At 45.4% G+C, this 21522-nt stretch overlaps 1 protein-coding gene across 3 annotated transcripts in view; it reads right to left on the bottom strand.

Moving 5' to 3' along the window:
- Positions 1 to 14000, bottom strand: part of CCDC113 (coiled-coil domain containing 113) — a 35140-nt gene extending 21140 nt beyond the window's left edge. Inside the window, exons 1-7 of one of the 3 annotated variants that reach the window (XM_060131661.1) lie at positions 13816 to 13955; positions 11510 to 11566; positions 11307 to 11433; positions 10163 to 10324; positions 7413 to 7568; positions 6360 to 6440; positions 3827 to 3982 (exon numbers count right to left, since the gene is read on the bottom strand). In XM_060131661.1, the coding sequence (XP_059987644.1) occupies positions 3827 to 3982; positions 6360 to 6440; positions 7413 to 7568; positions 10163 to 10324; positions 11307 to 11399 (648 nt within the window). In that variant the 5' untranslated portion in view covers positions 11400 to 11433; positions 11510 to 11566; positions 13816 to 13955. Of the gene's footprint in view, positions 1 to 3826; positions 3983 to 6359; positions 6441 to 7412; positions 7569 to 10162; positions 10325 to 11306; positions 11434 to 11509; positions 11593 to 13815 lie in introns of all 3 variants that reach the window. The other 2 variants (XM_060131660.1, XM_060131658.1) reach the window with 2 other exon arrangements.
- Positions 14001 to 21522: the final 7522 nt, after the last annotated feature.

Below are 21522 nucleotides of genomic sequence, written 5' to 3'. Positions count from 1 at the left end.
CTTCCTGTTGCATCTTTTGCTGCCACCCCTCACCAGCTCCTCCCTGGCCCCTGCTTCTTAGGTTTGCCCCCTTTGGACCTCCATCTACTAATGGTGAAGAGTCAACCTGGGGGAGTTGGGATGTGCTCTGCTTGGCTGAGGAGGAGGGGGCCGAGGGACAGAAGCCAGTGACTCCAGGGGGCTGGCCAACAAACCCTGAGAACCTACCCAGGCACGGGTCGGCAAAACAACCTAGGCCCGGCCACCAAGAGGCCGGCTCACAGCCCTGACGGAGGTACAAGAAGAAATGCCAAACTGCAACTGTGCCAAGCACCAAGAGTGCATGGGCACTGGTCCCGAAGGTTTCCCTGTGGGAAGGGATGCTGGAAAAAGAGAGGTGAAGTCAAGTATGTCTAGGTAAGAGGGGTGGGAAGAACGTTTCAAGCTAAGGAAAGAGCCTTGGGAGAGGAGGGTCCAAAAGGAGCCGGGGAAAGGAGGGTACTGGGGCAATGCCTGAAGGTATCAAATCTTAGACCTGGCAGAAAAGCCTGGAGCCACCTGCCTGGGGGAACTTAGAGCACCTGGGGCCACCTCCCTCCCCATTCCTCTCCTCTCCAATCCCTTCTTTAAGGCTCATTTCCTGTTCCACATCTCGCATGAAGTTGCTCTTCTGAGGAAAGCAAAAGTGGATAAGAGGCCAGGCAGAGGGGGTCAGCTGTGGGGAAGGGAAGGCAGGACAGGTCTTCATTGCACACCAGCCAGTCAGGTGGGAGAAAAGGAGAGCAGAGGGAAAACAGTCATTCACCCAACAACTTAGAGAGACAGTTAGAGACACAGGGCAGGAAAGAACGGAAGCTCGAGGCAGCCCCTGGCTCTGCTGGGGCGGGGCCTTCAAGGAGGTGTAATGGAGTAATTTGGGATCCTGAGCCGGATGATGGTCATTGAGGCAGCTACTTCTGAAAAGGCATGTTAGCTTTCTGTTGCTGTGGAACGAATTATCACAAATTTTGTGGCTTAAGGTAACACACATTTATTATCTCACAGTTTCTATAGATCAGAAGTCCAAGCACAGTGTGGCTGGATTCTCTGCCCAGGGAGCGACCCACCGTGCGGGCCAGGGCTGGGTCTTATCTGGACCTGGGGTCCTTGCCAAGCTCACAGGTTGTTGGTGGGAAGCATTTCCTTGAAGTTGTAAGACCGAGCTCTCCATTTTCTTTCTGGCTGTCAGCAGGAGGTGGCCCTCGGCTCCTGGAGGCCGCCCTCAGACCCCTTCCATGTGGTCCCTCTATCTTCGAGCCGGCAATGGAGAAGTTTTCATCCAGAGAATCCCCTTCATGCTTCAAATCTCTGCCTTCCTCATCCAGAGAAAACTCTCTACTTTCAAAGGGCTCATGTGATTAGGTCAGACCCACTGGGATAATATCCTCATCTCAAGGTCAAGGGTGCCCTCTAATCTAACCTAATCATAGAGCACAATGTAACCTAATAACAGAATCCGTCGTATCCAGAGCCCTGGGCATTGCGCAGGGTGAATACACCAGGGGGCGGGGAGTCTTGGGGGACATCTTGGAATTCTATCTAACACAAGGCATCACTAGTTTATACACGGATCACTAGTTTACAGTCAGTTAAGAGCGACACCTCAAGGCTGTAGTCACGTGCTTATATTCTATCAGCCTCCATCAGGCAGGGCTTGAAGGCATAGCAGAGAAAAAGGGTTGACTGAGACCCACTCATAAAACTCATAGAAGAGAAGAGACCATGTCTGTCTCCTTCACAGCTGTACCCTCAGCACTTAGCCGTGTGCCTGGCATACCGTAAGTACTCAGTACATTTGGCAATAGAGGAAAATTATTCTATATATTTTTAATGAGGTCTTATACTTGGGCGTTTGACATTTATATGAAAGTGATCCCTCCTGCCACCCTTCCATCCCCTAAACATACACCTGAATTTTTAGCAGTTTTTGACAATACATGCTGAGCACCTGCTTTGGCCAGGCCCTGTCCTCAGCGCCAGGGACACATCACAGACCAGCCAGAGGTCTGTCCTGGTGGTAAGTCACAAAAACTTGCTTCTGAGAGGCGACGCATCGGCCCATAGTCCCCAGTAGAGTCCCCATTCAAACCCAGGTGAGGCCGGACTCTACAACCCACAGTTGTTGGGCCCCGTTTCCCCCAGGAGGCCTGAGAACTGAGACACGGAAAAGTGAGCCTGCTTCTCTCTCAGCCCCTCGCTGTGTCACCTTAGGACTCCAGCAGGCATCTCGTCCCAGCTCCACCATCTGCTTGCTATTATTCTAAACAGGCCTACAGGCATGCTGGCCCCTGGGATTCTGACCGGAATGGCTCCCATTCTGCCCACCGTGGCCTGTGTTGCCGCTGCTTGGGTGTCACAATCAACAGGCACTGTGCATTTAGATGTCCTAAGCAGCGCGAGCCCTGGACCTAGCTGTTGCATTTTATAAACCAGTAGCTCCACTCCAAAGCCCTAGCTTTCCCCCACAAGACCAGACTGGCCCTGTGCCACTCAGTTGATTTCTCAGAATAAGATCAAGGTCCAATGTACCTCGAGGTACATACCACGTACCTCGAGGCTCTCCAGTTGGACACATGAATTTCAGAATGTGAGCACGGCCTTGTGTACACACGTTATGCCAGGGGAAGGCAGTTGGGTGAGGTGGGACACGCACTGGACTAGGAGTCCAAGCTCTGTCACAAACATGTTGCTTGAATCCAGCAACTACTCTGCCTCTTTCGGCCTTCGGTTTTTCATTTGTAAAAGGAAAATGCTGGACAAACATAAACCTAGTCTAAACACATTCGAATTCACATTTTTAAATGACACTGTGTGGGCCAAATGAAGCTTACCTATGAGCTACCTAAGCCCGTGGCCGCTCTTGCCACCTAGACACTAGGCCAGGGGTCAGCAACCTTGCTCTGTAAAAGGCCAGATAGTAAATATTTTAGGCTTTGCAGGCCAAGGGGCAAAATTGAGCATGTTGTGTAATTACCTACACTAACAAGAGAGAAAACAAATTTCCACAAATGTTTTATTGATAAAATTCAAAATAAAATAATCAAGTATAATATTTTGGAATGCAGGTCTACTATTGAGGAGAATGAAATTTCTCAGGGAGAAATCAATTTTGCTTAATTGGGTTTCAAAGGGAGTGTCCTCTATCAAATCAGTTGCAAATGTTCTTCTGTAAAAACCATCCTTAGCTCCCAGACCAGTGGGCAGGATACACGGGCCCACAGTTAGCTATTGCATCAGACAGCTGCCAGCACGGTCCCCAGGCAGCCTGGTCTGCCGAGGACAGGCCATGCTCATACCCACAGTTTCTGCTTAATTATCAATAGTGCCTCTTTCTCTACAAAAAGGGTTCTGTGTGGATGAGGAATTATTTAGTAGATTTCTGCTTTATAGCTAAGATGATTTCCTTTGCAGGGTTTTAAGCAAGGAAGTGCTTTCACACACTAAATTAAACAGGGCCCTAAATATGGGTGGTTATCAAAACTCACTGTGCATAAAAATCATCTGGGAGTTAAGGAAAAAAAAAAAGATGCATGGCCCTCACCCCCTAATTCAATTGGTCAGGGTTGGACTAGAGAGTCTGTCTAACCTTTAAATAAACAAAAGGCTCCTTGGATGGTTCTAATGCGCAGCCAGGATTGTGGGGACATCCGGAGTATTTTAGGAGACATGGCTTCGTCGGGAGAAATCAGAGAGCAACAGGGGAATGAAGGACGCCTAGGCTCTCAGTGAAACCACAGTGGTGCCCTAGTACCTCTCTGTGGCTGGAAAGGTAGGCACAGGAAGCCCCGAGGACCAGCGCGGACCTTACTTTGTACGCGTTAAGGATCCGCAGGGTGTTTCTGGATACCAGCTTCAGCTGGATCAGTTCTTGATTCCTTGCTTCAATTGTCTTTAAAAACTGAGCATTCTCGATCTTCAGCTGCTGAAAGTCAACATCGTGGAGGGCCTCTCCCACCTCTTCCTTCTACAGCTCAGAGAGAGGAAACGATGTGAGGTTGTGACTTCTGAATGTATGGCTCACACCTTGCAATTCCTAGTGAGCTTTTGGAAGTCAGTCATCATTCAGTCATTCAACAAACTTGGATTGGGGATCTGCTTGGTGCCAGGCATGGTGTTAGGTCCAGGGATAGAGATCTGAGTAAATATGATACTCCCATACTCAATGACAGTTCACAGACAGGTCATAGCGTGGTGTAGTGGGACACACAGGGGCAGAGGGCAAACAGAAGCCCCTCAGCCAGCCCAGAAGAGAATGGAAGGCTGGGTCAGGGAGGCTTTCCCCAGGAAGTGGTGCCTAAACAGGGCTGTGTAGGAAGAAAGGCCATTTAAAAGTTGTTTTTAACCTGGAAAACCCAGGACAAGCAGCCCATAAACGTCCTTCCTTTGATCCCATGACATTTCTGCATGGGGGGTGTATCAGTGCACTGGGTTCACTCCCCAGCCCTGGTTCCACCTTACCTGCCCCACCAGGTCTGTGCCATCTTACATTTGTGGTACACAAGAGCCAAACTCAGGTCTGTTCCCCATCCTCATGTGCTACTCATGCTGTACTACCTCCTAGAAGGCATCTTCTTCCCTTTCCCCCGAAACAACAGAACAATTTCCTTAAGCCCCAACTGACCCACCCTCTAGCTCAAATGCTCGCAGCCCATCTTCCACACCAGAGGACAACCCCTCCCTCCACGCAGCCTCCTGAGGCTGCGGCTCCTGGTCCCTGCCACTGCTTCCCCTGTATGGCAGTTATGCATCCATGCCTTTTCTCACCATCACCACTCCCTGCTAGCCTGCGAGCCTGCGAGGGCAGGACCACATCAGTGTCATCTCTGTGTAGCAATGGCTTTCAGGTTAAAGGTCATCCATCTGCTTCCCCTCTCATGCTTCAGGATGCCTGAGCTTGCATGAAGTCCAGAGAACTAGGAACTCAGTATCAGGAGGCAGCTCAGCTGGGGCCACGTTCTTTCTTACGCTGAACTCAACTCTCCTTGGCTGACACTTTCACCCCAACCCAGCTCCACCCTGGGGGCCCTCCCAAGCAGTATGTTCTCTTCCCCCGCAGCGGCCAGAGCACTCAGAGACAGCAGCCATGGCTCTTGTGGGCTCCTCCTCCTTGGCCCCATCAGTTGCAGGTCCTTTGACGTGTTTTCTCTCCCCTTGCTCTCCATTCCCTCTCCTACGTGGACTCTAGTTTACAGATTCTTTCACGTGTGGCACTCTCCCTGAGACACAGTGCTCCAGGTGGGCTACTCAGAACAGAGTGCAGTGAGACCACTCTTTTCTGGAGGGCACTGTGGAGTGCAGCCTAGGCTGCACACCGCCCCCAGCTGAGCGGACTTTATCAGCTTCTCCATGACTAAGCCACCCAGCACCTGTGCAGATATTTGGGAGGATCAAAGTGGAGGACCTTACGTTTGTCCTTAGTCACCTCGTGTGTTAAAGTTGTCCCAGCCTGTTGAGCCTTTGGGATCCCAAGTCAATCAAGCAGTAACTCCCAGACATCTTAATTCTCCTGCCCAACTCTGTGTCACTGACAGTGGCCACCTCTGATGCACATGCCATCAGCACCCATATAATGAATTAATAACAAAAATATTGAGCTAAAAGAGGATGGAGCTATGTAACCACTTTCTAGAGGCCCTGTGCCATGTCTGCCTTACCGCCTTTAATCAGGAGTCTTTAAGGTCAGCTGTTCAAAGACTTACCAAGGCATACTACTAACTGTGCCACCCGGCCACATTCCCCAAAAGGGTCAATAAGTATGTCATGAGGGTCTTTTAAATTCAAGCCAACTCCATCTACAGATTTGCCAGCACAGAAACTGTATTAGTTTCCTGTTGCTGCTGTAACAAATGACCACAAATTCAAGGGTTTAAAACAACATAAATGTATTATCTTATAGCTCATGAGGTCAGAAGTCTGAAATGGTTCTTTGGACTAAAATCAAGGTGTTGGCAGGGCTGCATTTCTTCTGGAGGCTCAAGAGGAGAATCTGTTTCCTTGCCCTTTCCAGCTTCTGCAGGTAGCCTGCATCCTTTGTTCACAATCCCTTCCTCTGTCTTAAAAGTGCATCACTCTGACCTCTGCTTCCATTACCAAATCTTCTCTGACTCTCATTCTCCTGCCTCCCTCTCATCAGGACCCTTGTGATTACATTGGACCCACTCAGATAATCTACAATAAACTCCCCATCTCAAGATCCTTGACTTAATCACACCTGCACCATCTTTATGCCACGTAAGGTAACATACTCACAGACTCCAGGAATTAGGACGTGGACATCTTTGGGAAGACGTTGTTCTACCCACCACAGTAACCTTAAAAAAAAGAAAGACAAAGCCACATACCTGCCTCAATTGTAAAAGCATCTTTTTCCTCTGGACTTTGAGAGAGGCATTTTTCAAACATAATTTATCCTTCATATTATCCTGAAAAATAAAAGCAAATTTTAATCCATTGCTCTTCTTCTTCCCTGTTGGCTTGAAAAGTTGGCAGGTCTGGGGCTGCAAAACTAATCCTTGAGCCCTAACATTCAGTCACCTTTTTTTAAGTCTTTTATGGCTACTCAAGCTGGTGTTGCTATGGTATTTTACTCATGACCAAAAAGCAGAGGAAACTGGGTCTGCTCCATACAAATTTTCTATTGATTTTAAATTCAAGATAACTTGGGTATATCTTTAGGTATAGGGGCCTTTACTGACAAAATGATTTATGATTCTTTGGTTTATTATTCTCTTGGTAATTTACATAATTTTTATTACATATAGCATGTTACAGTTAGTGACTCTACCTATCTCCAGGATCCAAAGTTTGATATGCTACAAAACCTTTGGAAAAGAAGGAGCATTTTATGTCTCATTCTTACAATAATGGAACTCAAAGAAATTAAGATTTACTTGTCGCATGCCATGTAGTCACCTGACTAGATAGACTCACACCTTTCTCAAGATAACATCAGATCTTGAAACAAACAGCAAAATACAGTAAGTCGCCTACATACGAACGAGTTCCATTCCGAGAGCGTGGTCGTAAGTCCAATCTGCTTGTATGTCCAACAAAGTTAGCCTAGGTACCCAACCAACACAATCAGCTGTATAGTACTGTACTGTAGGTTTATAACGCACGTTCACATCTTTGACAGTTCGTAACTTGAAGGTTCCTATGTAGGGGACTTACATACGGTCTGAGATACTATGAATATTCATCCTGCCTGACTGATTTTAGACTTGATAAACTTGCATTTTAAGACACACATGCTGTGAGGGACACAAAAAATCTGCATATGTGGGCAGCGTTTACAGTGGACCAAATGGAGTGGGGCTGCCTCACGTGGGCCACTTCTGTGTCATCGTTCTATGAATCTATTTCCCCTTCTAAGCTCTAACCTCCTGCCCACTCACCCTCCGGCGGTTCATGTCCTCAATGTACTTCATCACTTTCTGAGTGGCCAAAATACTCCCTTTCTTCTTGGATATGGTCTTTAGAATATCTTTTTCAAACTCATGCACTTCTCTCTGAACTTCGGTCCACCGAATTTCAGCTTCCTCAACGATAGCCTGGGGGAGCCAGCACAAAGAGAGAACAGTTTACAAAATTTCTCAAGGATATAGCCGTCTAAGGAAACCTACACGTATTGGGTGACCTATTTGTGTCCCAATGCATAACGTTTCTTCTTAGTCTTAGAAATATATCCTTAAGATACAAATTGGACAATACGAATATTATTATTTAAAAGCATGCCTCAAAAAAGTTATAGTCTCGATATAAAGGGGAAGAACAAACAAAAACAGGGCCTTGGGACTTCCCTGCTGGTGCAGTGGTTAAGGATCTGCCTGACAATGCAGGGGACATGGGTTCGAGCCCTGGCTCGGGAAGATCCCACATGCCGTGGAGCAAATGAGCCCATGTGCCACAACTACTGAGCCTGGGCTCTAGAGCCCGCGAGCAACAACTACTGAGCCCTTGTGCCACAACTACTGAAGCCCGCACACCTAGAGCCCATGCTCCGCAACAGGAGAAGCCACCGCAATGAGAAGCCCGCGCACCACAACGAAGAGTAGCTCCCGCTCACCGCAACTAGAGAAAGCCCACGAGCAGCAACGAAGACCCAACGCAGCCAAACATAAATAAATTAAAAAAAAAAAAAAAGAGGTGATGAGGGTAGATTTAAAAAAACAAAAAACAAAAAAAACAGGGCCTTGAGTATCTCCAGAAATATGTATTTCCATATCTGAAACATTATTTATCCATTAAAAATTATAACGTTAATATAATATCATATATATATAAAATATCTGGAAGGCTATATGCCAAAACATTAACCACAGTCATATCTGGAAAGATGGATTAGTGGGGAGGCAAAGAAGCACTCTGTAATTTTAAAAAAGATGCTATAAATGAATCTATGTATTGATATGGAAAGATATTATTAAGTGAAAAGTATGGTTTATAAAATAATATGATACCTTTTTATAAAGAAATTCATACACACATAGAAAATAATATAAATTCTAGGAGGAAAATACAAGAGCCAAATACAAGTCTTAGGTGGTAAGACTGTGGATGTTTTCAAATGTTCCTCTTTTAGCTTACCTGTATGTTTAAATTTTGCTACAACAGAGATTGTCTTTAAATAAGAAAACACAAACACACACACATTATTTTAAAGAATGAAATGAGTAGCTGCAGAGCAAATCATCTTTGTTCAGGCTTTTTCACTGGGCACCAAGAAGCAAAAGCATCTTCCTTCTCCGGCTGGCGTCTGGCCCCAGCCTCCTCCCTTCCCATCATCTTCACAGGCCAGAACATCCATCCACATTAAATGCTACTTCCTATGCATCGCTCTTCTGCTCAGTTATCCTCACTGGGGTCCTGATTTCTAAGACATCAGAGAGAAGCCCCTCTGCTTGGCTTTCAAGGTCTCACAGCCCTACTCGACCTGATTTCCTACCATAGCCCCCAAAGCACCCTCTTCTCTAATCACACCAGCCTCCTCAAGGTCCTAACTTGCCATGTTCATTCCTACCTCCACTTCCTTGTTCATGTCATTCACCTTACCTAGGGTGCCCTTGTCTTCCTATTCCTTAAACAAATGCCACCATTCTTCAAGGCCATGCCAAGTCCTATGTCCAGCCCCACCTCCTCAACACAGTCTTCTTTGACCACTCTAGCCCACATCGTGATGTTTAATCACACAGTCTAGCATGGCAAGACAAAGCTACCACATCCTGACCTCCTTTAACATGTTAGAATTCAACGATGCATGTTTGGAAAGAGAAAGAAGAAGAGAGGGGAAAGGGCAGGAGGGAGGGAGAGAGGGAGAGAGGGAAAGAAGGATAGGTTTATGCAGTACAGATGATTCTATCAATGGAGACATGAGTCCACTGATCCATCTCTTTCAAGGAAATGAGTGTGATTCTGTGCGTGCCTCCATTTAGAAATGGAAAAAGTTAGAAATAGAACAGAAATATCTATTTTTCATACAACATGGCTACCAAATGTAAGCCAACAACTTCATCCCATGGGCAATGAAGTTAACAGCGATGTTTCTTCTCTGGAGGAAAACTGATTGCAGTGGCCTCCAACAAGACATGAACCATGGTCATGGATGCTGCATATGGAGGGTGACAAGGGATTTTTCACCCAACTCACTGACTTAAACCTCCAGCCCATTTTATTATTAAGAAATTATTATAAATTTTAAGGGCATTTATGGTAATTATGGTTATGGGTTTTTTTTAAAAAGAATCCATATCTTAGAGACATATATTGAAATATTTACAGATAAATATATGTTTAAGATTCACTTCATAATAGCCCAGTGGCCTATTACGAGGGGGAAGTTGGTAGGGATACGGAGGGAACAAGAGTGGCCATGCATTTATGACTGTTACGTGTGGGTGTTGAATACATAAGGGTTCGCTGTGCTAGCTTCTCTACATTTGTGTATTTTGAAATTTTTCATCTTAAAGAGTTTAAAATTTGATATCTCCTCAAGCAGGTGGTAAGTTCCTTAAAGGTAGGTCCTCAATTTATCTTACCCTACTTGTGTTTCTCTCAAAGCACCAACAGTTGTATGAACATACTATAGGTACTTCTTGCTGAGGCGGAAACGGGGAGCCCAGGGAGGACAGCCTATAGGAAGGTATACCTCGTGATGCTGCAGGTCCCTCTCGGCATTTGCCCTTATGTGCCTTATTTCACTCTTTGTGTCGTCCAGCTCTTTTTGCACAAGCTTCAATTTTTGGTCCACGCTGAGGCCTGTTACACGTTCCAGACTTACGCGGGATTTGGATCTACGCCTGCCTCGTAACTGTAACACAAGAAAAACAAAGCCATTGTCAAATAGGAATTGGCAATAAAGCAGCCTAAGGTGGGCATCGAAACGACCACTCAGGCCTGCTAGAAATCGCTCTGAATGACATCCAGAGAGAACCAATTCAATGTGAAAGGATTCTGGATATTAGGCCTGAGGTGATGTTCATTTCACAAGTCAACCTAAGGCACCGTGCCAAATACTTCAAAGGCCTATGCTTGACAATGAACTGAAAATAAATAAGGGAAAGTGTCTTGAGGGTGGGAAAACCATGAACCTGCTATAGACTAGCACTCAAGTCAGTGTCAGAGAAAACCTGGAGCTCAGTGCTGCCCAAACTGAACACAGAAGAGAAACTGCATCGGGGGCCACGGTGTTCAGCAAAAACCAAAAAGACAAGAATTTTGGATTTCCTAGGCATTGAAGCCAAAGCGCAAAAGCAGGTGGCCCAGGGAATGTGTGGACCTGAAGATGACATTGTTTGGCCCTCAAAAAAATAGACCTATACACAGTTTTAAATTAAAAAGAAATTAATTACCCACATTTGAAAATCAGAGGTTTCTACCAAAATAATCCAGATTTCCAGCTTCTCTTGAAAAATCAGCGGCTCTGGCAATACCAGGTTGTCTGGCTGGCCCTTTTAGATGAGGGAGGAACTCTCCAGTGCCCACACCAGGCCCATCTTCACTCCTGTATGTGGCTGGCCAGGCCTTGTACACGTTTGGGTCCCCAGAATGAAGGGAGTTATTTCAAATTAACTAAGATATTCTGTGAGGGTCAATCCACTGTGAGTTGAACCTGATTCCCTTCATACTCATTTGAAAGAGAAACCTTGAAGGGGAAGGAAGAATCAAAAGTAGAACAGTGAGAAAGTCATATGCCACTTGGCCAAGAGGGAACACCAAAAATGGACAACAAACACCACTTGCATCTAAAGGGACAAACAGAATAAAAGAATTCTTAGATCTCTCTTGTGTACCTGTGCAATTTCTGCTCCTGACATTCTAATTTCTGATAATTGTGAAGGTCGCTGGTCCCTGGGCTCCAATTTATTGTAATATTTTTCAAACATCTCTGTCTCAGTTTTGAGAGCAGAGTTTCCGTGGCTGCAAGACAGAAGGTGCCTAAGTAAGTTCCACCAATAGGAGTTTAAACCCCAGATAACTAGTATTTAACACTTACTAGCTTTGTATGACCTTTTGCAAGATATTTAACCTCTTGGTGCCTCACTTTCCTCATCTGTAAAATGGGAATAATAACAGCACCTATCATCGAGGGTTGTGATAAGAAATGCAAAGACTTTGGGTCAGTGTCTGGCACACAGTAAATGCAATTTAAGTATTCTATATATTTTTTTTTTTTTTTTTTTCCCGGTACGCGGTCCTCTCACCGTTGTGGCCTCTCCCGCCGCAGAGCACAGGCTCCGGACGCGCAGGCCCAGCGGCCATGGCTCACGGGCCCAGCCGCTCCGCGGCACGCGGGATCCTCCCGGACAGGGGCACGAACCCGTGTCCCCTGCATCGGCAGGCGGACTCTCAACCACTGCGCCACCAGGGAAGCCCTCTATATATTTTTAAAATACATCTAATGAGCCACAAAATTCAGAGCACTGGGATTACAGGCATACTTTAGGGATATTCCAGGTTCAGTTCCAGACCACCTCAACAAAGCACATATTGCAATAAAGTGAGTCATATAAATTTTTTGGCTTTCCAGTGCATATAAAGTTATGTTTATATTATACTGTAGTCTACTAAGTGTGCAATAGCATTATGTCTAAAAATATATATATACCTTACTTTGAGAACTTTATTGCTAAAAAAATGCTAACCATCATCTGAGCCTTCAGTGAGTCATAATCGTTTTGCAATAGTAACATCAAAAATCACTGATCACAAATCACCATAGCAAATATAATAATAATGGAAAAGTTTGAAATATTGCAAGAATTACCAAAATGTGACAGAGACACGAAGTGAGCAAATGCTGTTGGAAAAAGCGGCATCAATAGACTTGCTCAATGCAGGGATGCCACAAACCTTCATTTTGTAAAAAACACAATATCTGCAAAGTGCAGTAAAGCAAAATGCAATAAAGTGAGACATGCCTATATATTTTAAATTGCTACAAGTTTCTTCTTCAAGTATCTTCTAACCCATTTGTGAGTTTCCTTCTGAATTACTACTGAATTCTTGAAATTACACACATCCACAATCTTCAGAGGTTTTTCCTTTAGTTTATATTTCTTGCCTCTTTCATTTCCAGCACGCAATGGATGAAGCATCCACTAGAAGTCTATTATAAATGGTGGAAAAGCTTTGAATAGATGGTTTTTAAACAACTAGAGATAATAAACCTAGCTTATTCTGTATATGCCAAGATTATGACCCTTTTAATTTATGTAACAAACATGTATGCTCTAATATGAGTGTGTATAATACACACATATGTATGTAAATGTATATATGAGAGAGAACAGCTCTGATATTTGCATACATTATTGAGCTGAATATCTGTTTATTGAGCTGAAAACTCTGTTTGGCTGAATTTTAAGATTAGTGGGAAAGGATCAACAGAAAAGCCCAATATATCAAAGCATCTTTCTTTTTCAGCATATGTCATGTTCCCAATGTAGGCTGGGGAGTTACACCCGAGTCTTAATCTTAGCACTACCACTGACTAGTTGTGTGACTGCAGGAAAGTGACTTAACTTTTGTGTCTGTTTCCTCACCAACTTTCTAGGGTTATGGGCCATTCTATAAGGTAATATATGCAAAATACTTGGCACATAATAAGCACTCAAAAGATTGTAGCTATTTTAGCAATAAGACCTCAATTCTGACCTAAACTATTTATAAATATATTGAAGTAACACCTATTCAGCTGCCAGGCCAGGATATTCTGTGTGAGACCAGTAAGTTGTACAATTAACCTCAACTACATCATGGAATCTTGACATCCAATTTACTTGCTATAGTAGATACTAAAACAGACTGCTAAAAATACAGAATATTGAGCTAGTCCTTCTTTGCTGTCCACCTCCATGCTTATACTCAGGTTCAGATATAAGTTGTTTCATACTAAAAACATCTCAATAGCCTCCTTTCTATCTGCTGCCACATTAATTTTAACATAGAATCTTAGCATTGGAAAGGGGCTTAGAGGTCACCTGGTCCAAGCTGCCGCCGCACAGTAGAGGAGCGGCTAAGCACACAGTGTGGCACCAGACAGACCCACCAGGCTGAAGCTCTGGCTTCACCAATTACCCTCTGGGCTTCGCACCACCTTCTTTTTTTGGCTCCATCAGTGGCTTGTTAGCGCCATGGCAGTGGAAACACGGGAATAAAGAGCAAAGGTAAGCGCCTTCCCCACTTTGGGGGTCTCAGTTTCCTCAATGTTCAATGCGGGCTAGGAGCATTCGGTGCTGGACCACGCTCCGGGCCCACACGCTGAGGAGGGACCGCCCCCAGAAGCCGACAGGCTGGTACCTGAGCTCTTCCACCAGCCCACACAGCTGGGTAACAGGCAGCTCGCTCTCATCCTGGGCTTGCGCCTCGCTGGCAGTAGTCTGAGAGTCCTCGTCCGTCATCACTGCCGAAGCCACCCTCGTCAAAGCCCCTTGTTAATGCCGAGTGTGGCCGAGAGCGCCGTGGAGCGAGCGGCTACGCGTCACTCTGGCTGCGACCTAGCAGTGCGTTGCCACGGCGACCCGACGCGTGCGTGGAGGGGCGGGGCTTCGGAGGCCCCGCCCAGCGCTCCCGCCCAGCGCCGCGCTGACCAGCGCGAGGTTACCGGCCTTGGCTAGACACGTAAGTGCATTCACTGTTCACTTTTTCAACAATAATTCTTAAAATGATGATAATAACAGCTACTGTTTGCTCAGCACTTACTATGCCCTTGGCACCGTGTTAAGCATGGTTTATGAAAATCCTTGCAGCAACCTTGTAATAGTATCTATTCTTCTCTTTTTCCAAACTGGGAAACTAAGACCCAGAAAGTTCATTTGATTTGTCGGAGTGTCCTGCTTCTTGCACCTCACTGTGAGGCCTCTACTCTGTTCGCCACCTGGCACCTCATACATATTCACTGTAGTTTCTCTCGGATACTAATAACCTGCATTCCTGGAAGGAAAAAACTTGGCTGATTATTAAATGGGTATAAATTCAAGAGACATTTCTAAGTAGTGATAATGTATTATGTCCTGAGTATCCTGGGGTAATGTATGGAGCAGACCATTCTGACCCTCAAGGGGCTTCTAGTTAAATGAGGAGATAGCCCCTAAACCAGCTGTTGCAACCTGGAGTAATGATGGTGGCAAGCGTTGTGCCTCACACCGTTTTATAGTCATTAACTCATTTAATTCTCAAAACAGTCTTATGAAATCGGTACCGTTGTCTTCCTCTTACAGATCAGGAAACTGAGGAATATAGTAGCTTAGATGAGTGGCCACCCAGGAATGGAGTCACCCTCCAGCTGAACTCAAGTCCATGTTGTTGACTCCTACACCCATGTGCCTCCAGACAAGGATCTGCCAGGCAGCAGGGTTGCAGTCTGTCTGCTCCCAACAGGATGGAAGAGGACAGAGGGCAGGATGGGCAGACTTCTTTGAGGGAGGGTGGGCCTGGATGTGATTAGAAAGCAAGCTGTGTTAAAATGCTTAGAATGAGGGTCAGCCACTCCCTGACCCCCACCACCCCACAAGAGATATGTGTTAGCATCAACACATAGTCACTGAAGTCCAAAGAAGGACTTTCATTTTGCTGCTTAGGACGCACAGTTTTAGGGCCAGAGTGGACTTACTAGGGAGGATAGCAGAGAGACTGAGTCCTGCCACCACCTTCTCTCTGCTGGTAGGCCTCTTGGGATGGGCTTAGGGAGCAATGCTTAATATGCTCATATACCACGTGGTACAAATGGGTGCTGGCCCCAAGAGGGCTCAGAGCAAGAAAGGGCTCTGCAGCAGGTCTGGCTATGGGGCCAACAGCCCTGTCAGTTGGGCTATGTGATACAGCAGGCCTTACGGTGTTGGAGCTATTAGTGGTGGGAAAAGCGTGAAGCTTAAAGCAAGATCCAGTGGGAGAATAACTGTGCAGGACCTGAGATTTTGGAACAAGACCGACCATGCAATCCACGGCAGGAATTTTCACACCTTCTAAGAAACAGCTTCTGGCCTGTTACTAGACCCTGGTAGAGACAGAATACTTGACTATGTATCCAGTCCTACCCACCATGAGCTGGGTTCTGTTGGAACTACCAAGTCATAAAATTGGATAGGCCCAGGGAGGTAGTGCCAGGTATCTAAAAGAAGTGGGGGAAAGGGTGCCTTAGAGGTGGGAGAGCAAGGAGCAGAGTGTTTTAGTGGCCCAGAGTTCCAGCCCTGACTTGGCTACTGGCCTCTTGACTTGGATAAGTCACTCAATGCTTTTGCCCCTCAATTTCTACCTCTGTGAAATGAGGATGACACATCTTAAGTGACTGCCCTGTGCATCTTGCAAGCTTCCTCTCGGGCTCAAGTGGGGTAGAGCAAGAGAAAGAAGGAGTTTGGAAACTAGGATGCCAAGTTGGGAAACCCAGCACCTCCTCCATCTTTAAGAGCCACTGCCTGGGTTTCTCATCAGTCCATAGTAGATTTTGATGAGAAAAACTGACTCAGCTTGCAAATGGTAAATAATAATGATAATGATCATTGCCATTGTTATTTCTTAATATATTTATTACCCATTAGGTAATATTAGTATTGCTTAATAAAAACACAACAATTACTCTTTCAGTCACTGTTTATTGAGCGTTCGCTAAGGGCTGGACGCTGTGCTAAGCACGTTCGACATATTCCCTCATTGCCTCAGCGTGACCCCGTGCCCCCTGCAGTGGAAGCAAGGAGCCCTAAACACTGGACCACCAGGGAATTCCTGAGAGAAGGGAAATTAAATAAAGCAGCTATCACAATTATAAAGCAACAAGAGAATGCTTTGAAAAATGAAAAAAATGAAAACTAGCCACTGGACCGCCAAGGAAGTCCCCCAAGTACCTTTCTAACCGCCATTTTACTCATGCGGAGACTGAGGTTCAGACATGTTTAGCAACTTTCCCAAGGTCACGTAGCTCTTCTGGGTGGGGCTGAAATTTAAACCCAGGTTCATCCCACTTTGCTCGGTCCTCTCATCATTTTTGCCCCATTAGAACAGTGGTTCTCAACAAGGGGTAGAGAGGGGACTATTTTGTTCCCTCAACCAGGCGACATTCTGCAATGTCTGGAGACATTTTTGTTTGTTATAACTGAGCAGGGTACTCTTGACTTCTAGAGGATAGAAGCCAGAGACAGTGCTTGTATGCAATATTAGTTTCCCAAGGCTGCCATAACAAAACACCACAAACAAATGGCTTAAGACAACAGAAATTTGTTGTCTCACAATTTTGGAAGCTAGAAGTCAAAAATCAAGGTGTTGGCAAGGCTACACTCCCTCCAAAGGCTCTAGGGAAGAATCCTTCCAACTTCTGATGGCTCCCAGCAATCCTTGGCATTCCTTGCCATGTAGCTCTATCACGCCAATCTCCTTCTCCATCTTCACATGGCCTTCTTCCCTGGGTTTTGTGTGACCTCTCCTCTTTCTATAAGGACACTAGTCATTAGATTCAGGGTCAACCCTAAATCGAAGATAGTTTCATCTCAAGATAGTTAACTATTTACATCTACAAAGATCCTTATTTCAAACAAGGTCACGTTCTGAGGTTCCAGATGGACCTGAATTTTCAGGGATGCTTTTCAACCCACTACACTGTTAAACACCCTTCAAGGCACAGGACAATTTCCCACAACAAATATTTATATCAAAATATCAATAGTGGTGAGGTTGGGAAACCCTGCTTCAGAGGGAGGCATTTCTTCTCTGGGAAGCAAGGAGAATGTGTCTCTGCTAATCCAGACAGCTACAAACAAAAAGGGTCTCAGAGCAGCTTAAAGTCCAGAGGCCACCCTCACCCTCCATTTTTCTGGGACCACTTCTTCTGACAGCCTCCAGTATCTCCATGTGGATGCTGCCCCCTGCCTGGCATTTTTGTAGCACTCTGCATTTTGACTTAAGAATCACATGATCAGATCCACCCAAAGTATAAGCTTCAACCATAAATGAAAAGTGTCTGGCCTCTTCTTCCCCAAAAAGAAAGCGGCTCAAAAAGCAAACAAAGGAACTCAGGCTCACAGGCAAGTGATATTTGCACATTATGGGAAAGGGACCAGCCCTTCAAGGTGGACCATCATCCGATGACTGCCAGAGCACTTTCTCCATTCTTTCAACAAGTATTTGTCAAGCGCTGACTGTGAGCTTGGCCCTGGGGATGCAGCAGCAAGCAGCAAGGCTGGTGTGTCTGCTCGTGTGGAGCTGCCAGTCTGATGTAAACAATTACAGTCCAGTGGGGGAGTGCTATAACAGGGAAGTACAAGGTGCCCAGGTTGCAAGGGGTCATGGAAGGCTTCCTGGAACAAGGGAGGCTTAATCTGAGATTTGAAGACTGAGTAGGATTCAAATCCAGGTGAGTCAGACTCGTAAGTCCAAACTCAAGCACAACTTTAGCCCCTAAGTGAAGACCAAAAGCAGAGTAGTTTTGGGAGAATCGAAAGCTTGTGCAAAGGCCCAAAGAGGAGAGCGAGCACATTTGGGGAATTGAAAGATGGTCATCTATGCTTCAGCCCTTTAGAAGAAAGCAGGGAAGATTATTACTAACATCCACCTTCTGGTTTTCCTCCAGAAAATCAGAATCAGAGGTGTAGTTAAGGGCTAGGAGCCATAGTCAACATCACTTGTGTGTCCTGCTTCCTCTGGATCATAGAGGAGCAAAGGGGTTAAGATCCTGGGCTCTGGGGCCAACACAACCTGAGTTCCAATCTTGCCCCAACCAGTTACTAGTTGTATGGCTTGGAGCCGGTCAGCTCACTGAGCCTTGTTCCTCATAACCATAGTGCTACCCCCTAGAGGTGTGTGTGTGCACGCACGTGCGCAACTGAGGTGGCCGTGAGACCACTCCTGTAAGAGCTTAGCTCATGGCTTGGCACCCAAAAAGACCCCAGGCCTTGGGGCTTATTTCTTTCTCATCTTTGGCTGTGAACCCAGGCCCAGCATCCTCCTGCATCCAGTTGCCAGGGAAGCTCTCTGGACTGAGATGAGGGATGCAGGAAGTGGGATAAGTAAACAGGCCCTCTCTTAGGGTATTCTTTTTTTTTAAGGTAAACATAATTAAAGAATAACATAGAAAAATGTGTACAAATCATAAATGTATAGCTTAACAAAATTTCAAAGACTGAGCACACTCATGTAACCAGCACGTGGCTGAAGAAACAGAACATTACCCAGAAGCCCCCTCCCAAATACTCCTTTACTGTCACCATCACCACCAAGGGCGACCACGACTCTGACTTCTGAAGCAGACATTAGTATTGCTTGTTTTTCTATTTATACAAATGGAATCATGCAGCACATACTCCTTTGTGTCTGGCTTCCTTCCCTTGCCATCCTGTTGACAAGAGTCATCCACGTTGATGTGGGTAGTTATAGATCACTCGTTACTGTGGCTGTACAGTATTCCATTGTGTTTATCCATTTCACTGTTGATGAGCTTTTGGGGAGTTTCCAGTCTGAGGCTATTGTAATAAGCACCACTACAAACATTCTAGTAAATGTCTTCTGGTGAACATATGTACATCTTTACGTTAGGTACACGCTTAGGAGTGCAATTGCTAGGTCGTCGTGTGTTCAACATTAGTGAATATTACCAGTTTTCCAGAGTGATTATACCAGGTGTTCACTTTTTAAAACAATCAGTGACATAGGGCACTGTGCCTTCCTGCCCCAGCGGTCAGTCATTTGTTCACACACGTTTATGAAGCCTGGGTCTGTGCCAGGCACTGGATGAGCTATTGGAATGCCAAGGTGGAAAGGCCACAGGCTACTCTTAGCCCCTGTGCCCTGAGATCTATTCCTTCCCCTTCTTCATCCATGTGTGTGTGTGGGGGGTAGGGGGTGGCAATGAGCCTTTCAGGCTGCACCCCCCAGGCTCCTGGGTCAGCTGGAGGGCACTGGCTGGAGCCCAGGGGGCAGGTGAAAGGAAGAAGCTTGTGGCATCGGAGGAGGGCATGGGGGTGGGAGGATGGGGTTCTCCTCTCTCTCTGCCTTGGGCAACACCTCTGGTTGTGGCCGCATCTTTTCCACAGCTCCCAGAGGACAGGCCAGTCATGGTTACAGCTTCTGCAGGTGACCCTGGCCCCGGGCTCCAGTGACATCATCTGCCCCCTTGCCCCTCCAGCTGAGGGGTGGCAGTAACTTTCTCAGTGGCTCTTTGGCTTCCCCACTCTTCTACCACATGTGTATCTAATTCTCTGCAATCAGGCCCTCTTCAGATGCTTGGAGAGGTTTCTCTTTTTCTGATTGGATCCTGACTGATCCTGACAGGGACCTCCAGGGCCAGTGGGGAGATCTCCAGGCAAAAGGACAAGTCTCATTCACCCAGACCTTGTACTGATGGTGACAGATGAGACCTCTTGTGGGTTGGGGGGTTCTGTTAGACATATGCTAACTTGCCTGGGGAGTCACCACGAGGACTACTGCCAAATAAAGGCAGTTGCTTCTCCCAGACCAAGTAGCGATGTTGGGAGGCCTATCTCAGTGTCCTGCTGGCCGGGCCTGCTCCCTCCAAGGCATCCGTCTGTCTGGTTCTCTGGACCAGAGATCCACAGGTTGGTCCTCAACGTGAGTTGCCTGCAGTGGCTGTTTATCTTTGTGGAGAGTAGCCCGGAGTGGAGAATAACATCTTAGATCTCATGGTGATCTCAGTGCCTTAATGCACAGTAGGTAATAATAACAATTCACACATGAGCATTTACTGTGTGTAGGAATTGTTCTGAGCACTTGACGTGTCTTAACTCGATAAACGTGTTACTATGATCCCATTTTACAGATGAGGAAACTGAGGCGTGGGGAGCTAAAGTAGCTGGTACTCAATTGATGTTTGTTGATGACAATAGCATCAATAATTTCTGTATCAGAGTGCTTAAAAACACTGGCTTTGGAATTCAAAAGACAGTGCTTTGAATCTGGATCCTGCCCCTTGCTAGTGTGTGACCTTCCTCAGTTTCCTTCTCTGTAAACTGAAGGTAATGATGCCCACCTGGCCAGGGTCCTGAGAGGATTAAATAATGGGTGAGCATCGGTGGTAGTAGAACGTGCAAAATTTACATGTATATATAAAACGTAAAATTGTACTTAACTGCATGTATACTACATCTCAATTTTTTTGATCATGTACTTCTTTATTTATGATTATTAATGGCCTGAAAATAAATTATAACCTTCAGATTTAACAAACCAACAATTATTTTATTTAATAAAATTTTTGATGAATTTGCCTATGTTATCCCAGACACTAGCCTCAAATCATGTTACCCATTTGGGGATCACATTAAGAATCCCACTCTATGAGGTATATTTTTAACACTGCACTATTTTTAATTTTTAATTTTGAAATAATTTCAGTTGCAATATATAATAAAAAATTATACAACTTTTACCCAGAGTTTCCACATTACCCAAATATTAACTTTTTACTACATTTTCTTTACCATTCTCCCTCTCTCTCTCCATATATATATATATATATACATATATATATATGACAAAGTAGATGTTCATCTATATTTTCCTTGCCCAAACATTTCTTTTTCTTGAAACATTTGAGAGTGGTTGCAGACCTGATGTGCCCCTTCATCCCTAAATATTTCAGTGTGTGTTTCCTAAAAGCAAGGACATTATCTTATAAGATAATGTTAATCAAGACATTAACATTGATTTCATATTGTTATATAATATATAGATCTTATTTAAATCTTGTCAATTTTCTCACTAATGTTTTATTTATTTATTTATTTATTTATTTTTGGCTGTGTTGCTGTGTGTGGGCTTTCATTGCTGTGCCTGGGCTTTCTTTAGTTGCAGCGAGCAGGGGCTACTCTTTGATGCAGTGCGAGGGCTTCTCATTGCAGTGGCTTCTCTTGTTGCAGAGCACGGGCTCTACGTTGCATGGGCTTCAGTAGTTGTAGCACTCAGGCTCAGTAATTGTGGCTCATGGGCCCTAGAGCGCAGCCTCAGTAGTTGTGGCACACGGGCTTAGTTGCTCTGCGGCATGTGGGATCTTCCCGGACCAGGGCT

This window comes from Lagenorhynchus albirostris, chromosome 19 (assembly GCF_949774975.1).
Source record: "Lagenorhynchus albirostris chromosome 19, mLagAlb1.1, whole genome shotgun sequence".
In the NCBI taxonomy this organism is placed as follows: Eukaryota; Metazoa; Chordata; class Mammalia; order Artiodactyla; family Delphinidae; genus Lagenorhynchus; species Lagenorhynchus albirostris.
Note: the sequence above shows the minus strand (reverse complement) of the source record. Positions and strands in the feature narration are given on the sequence as shown.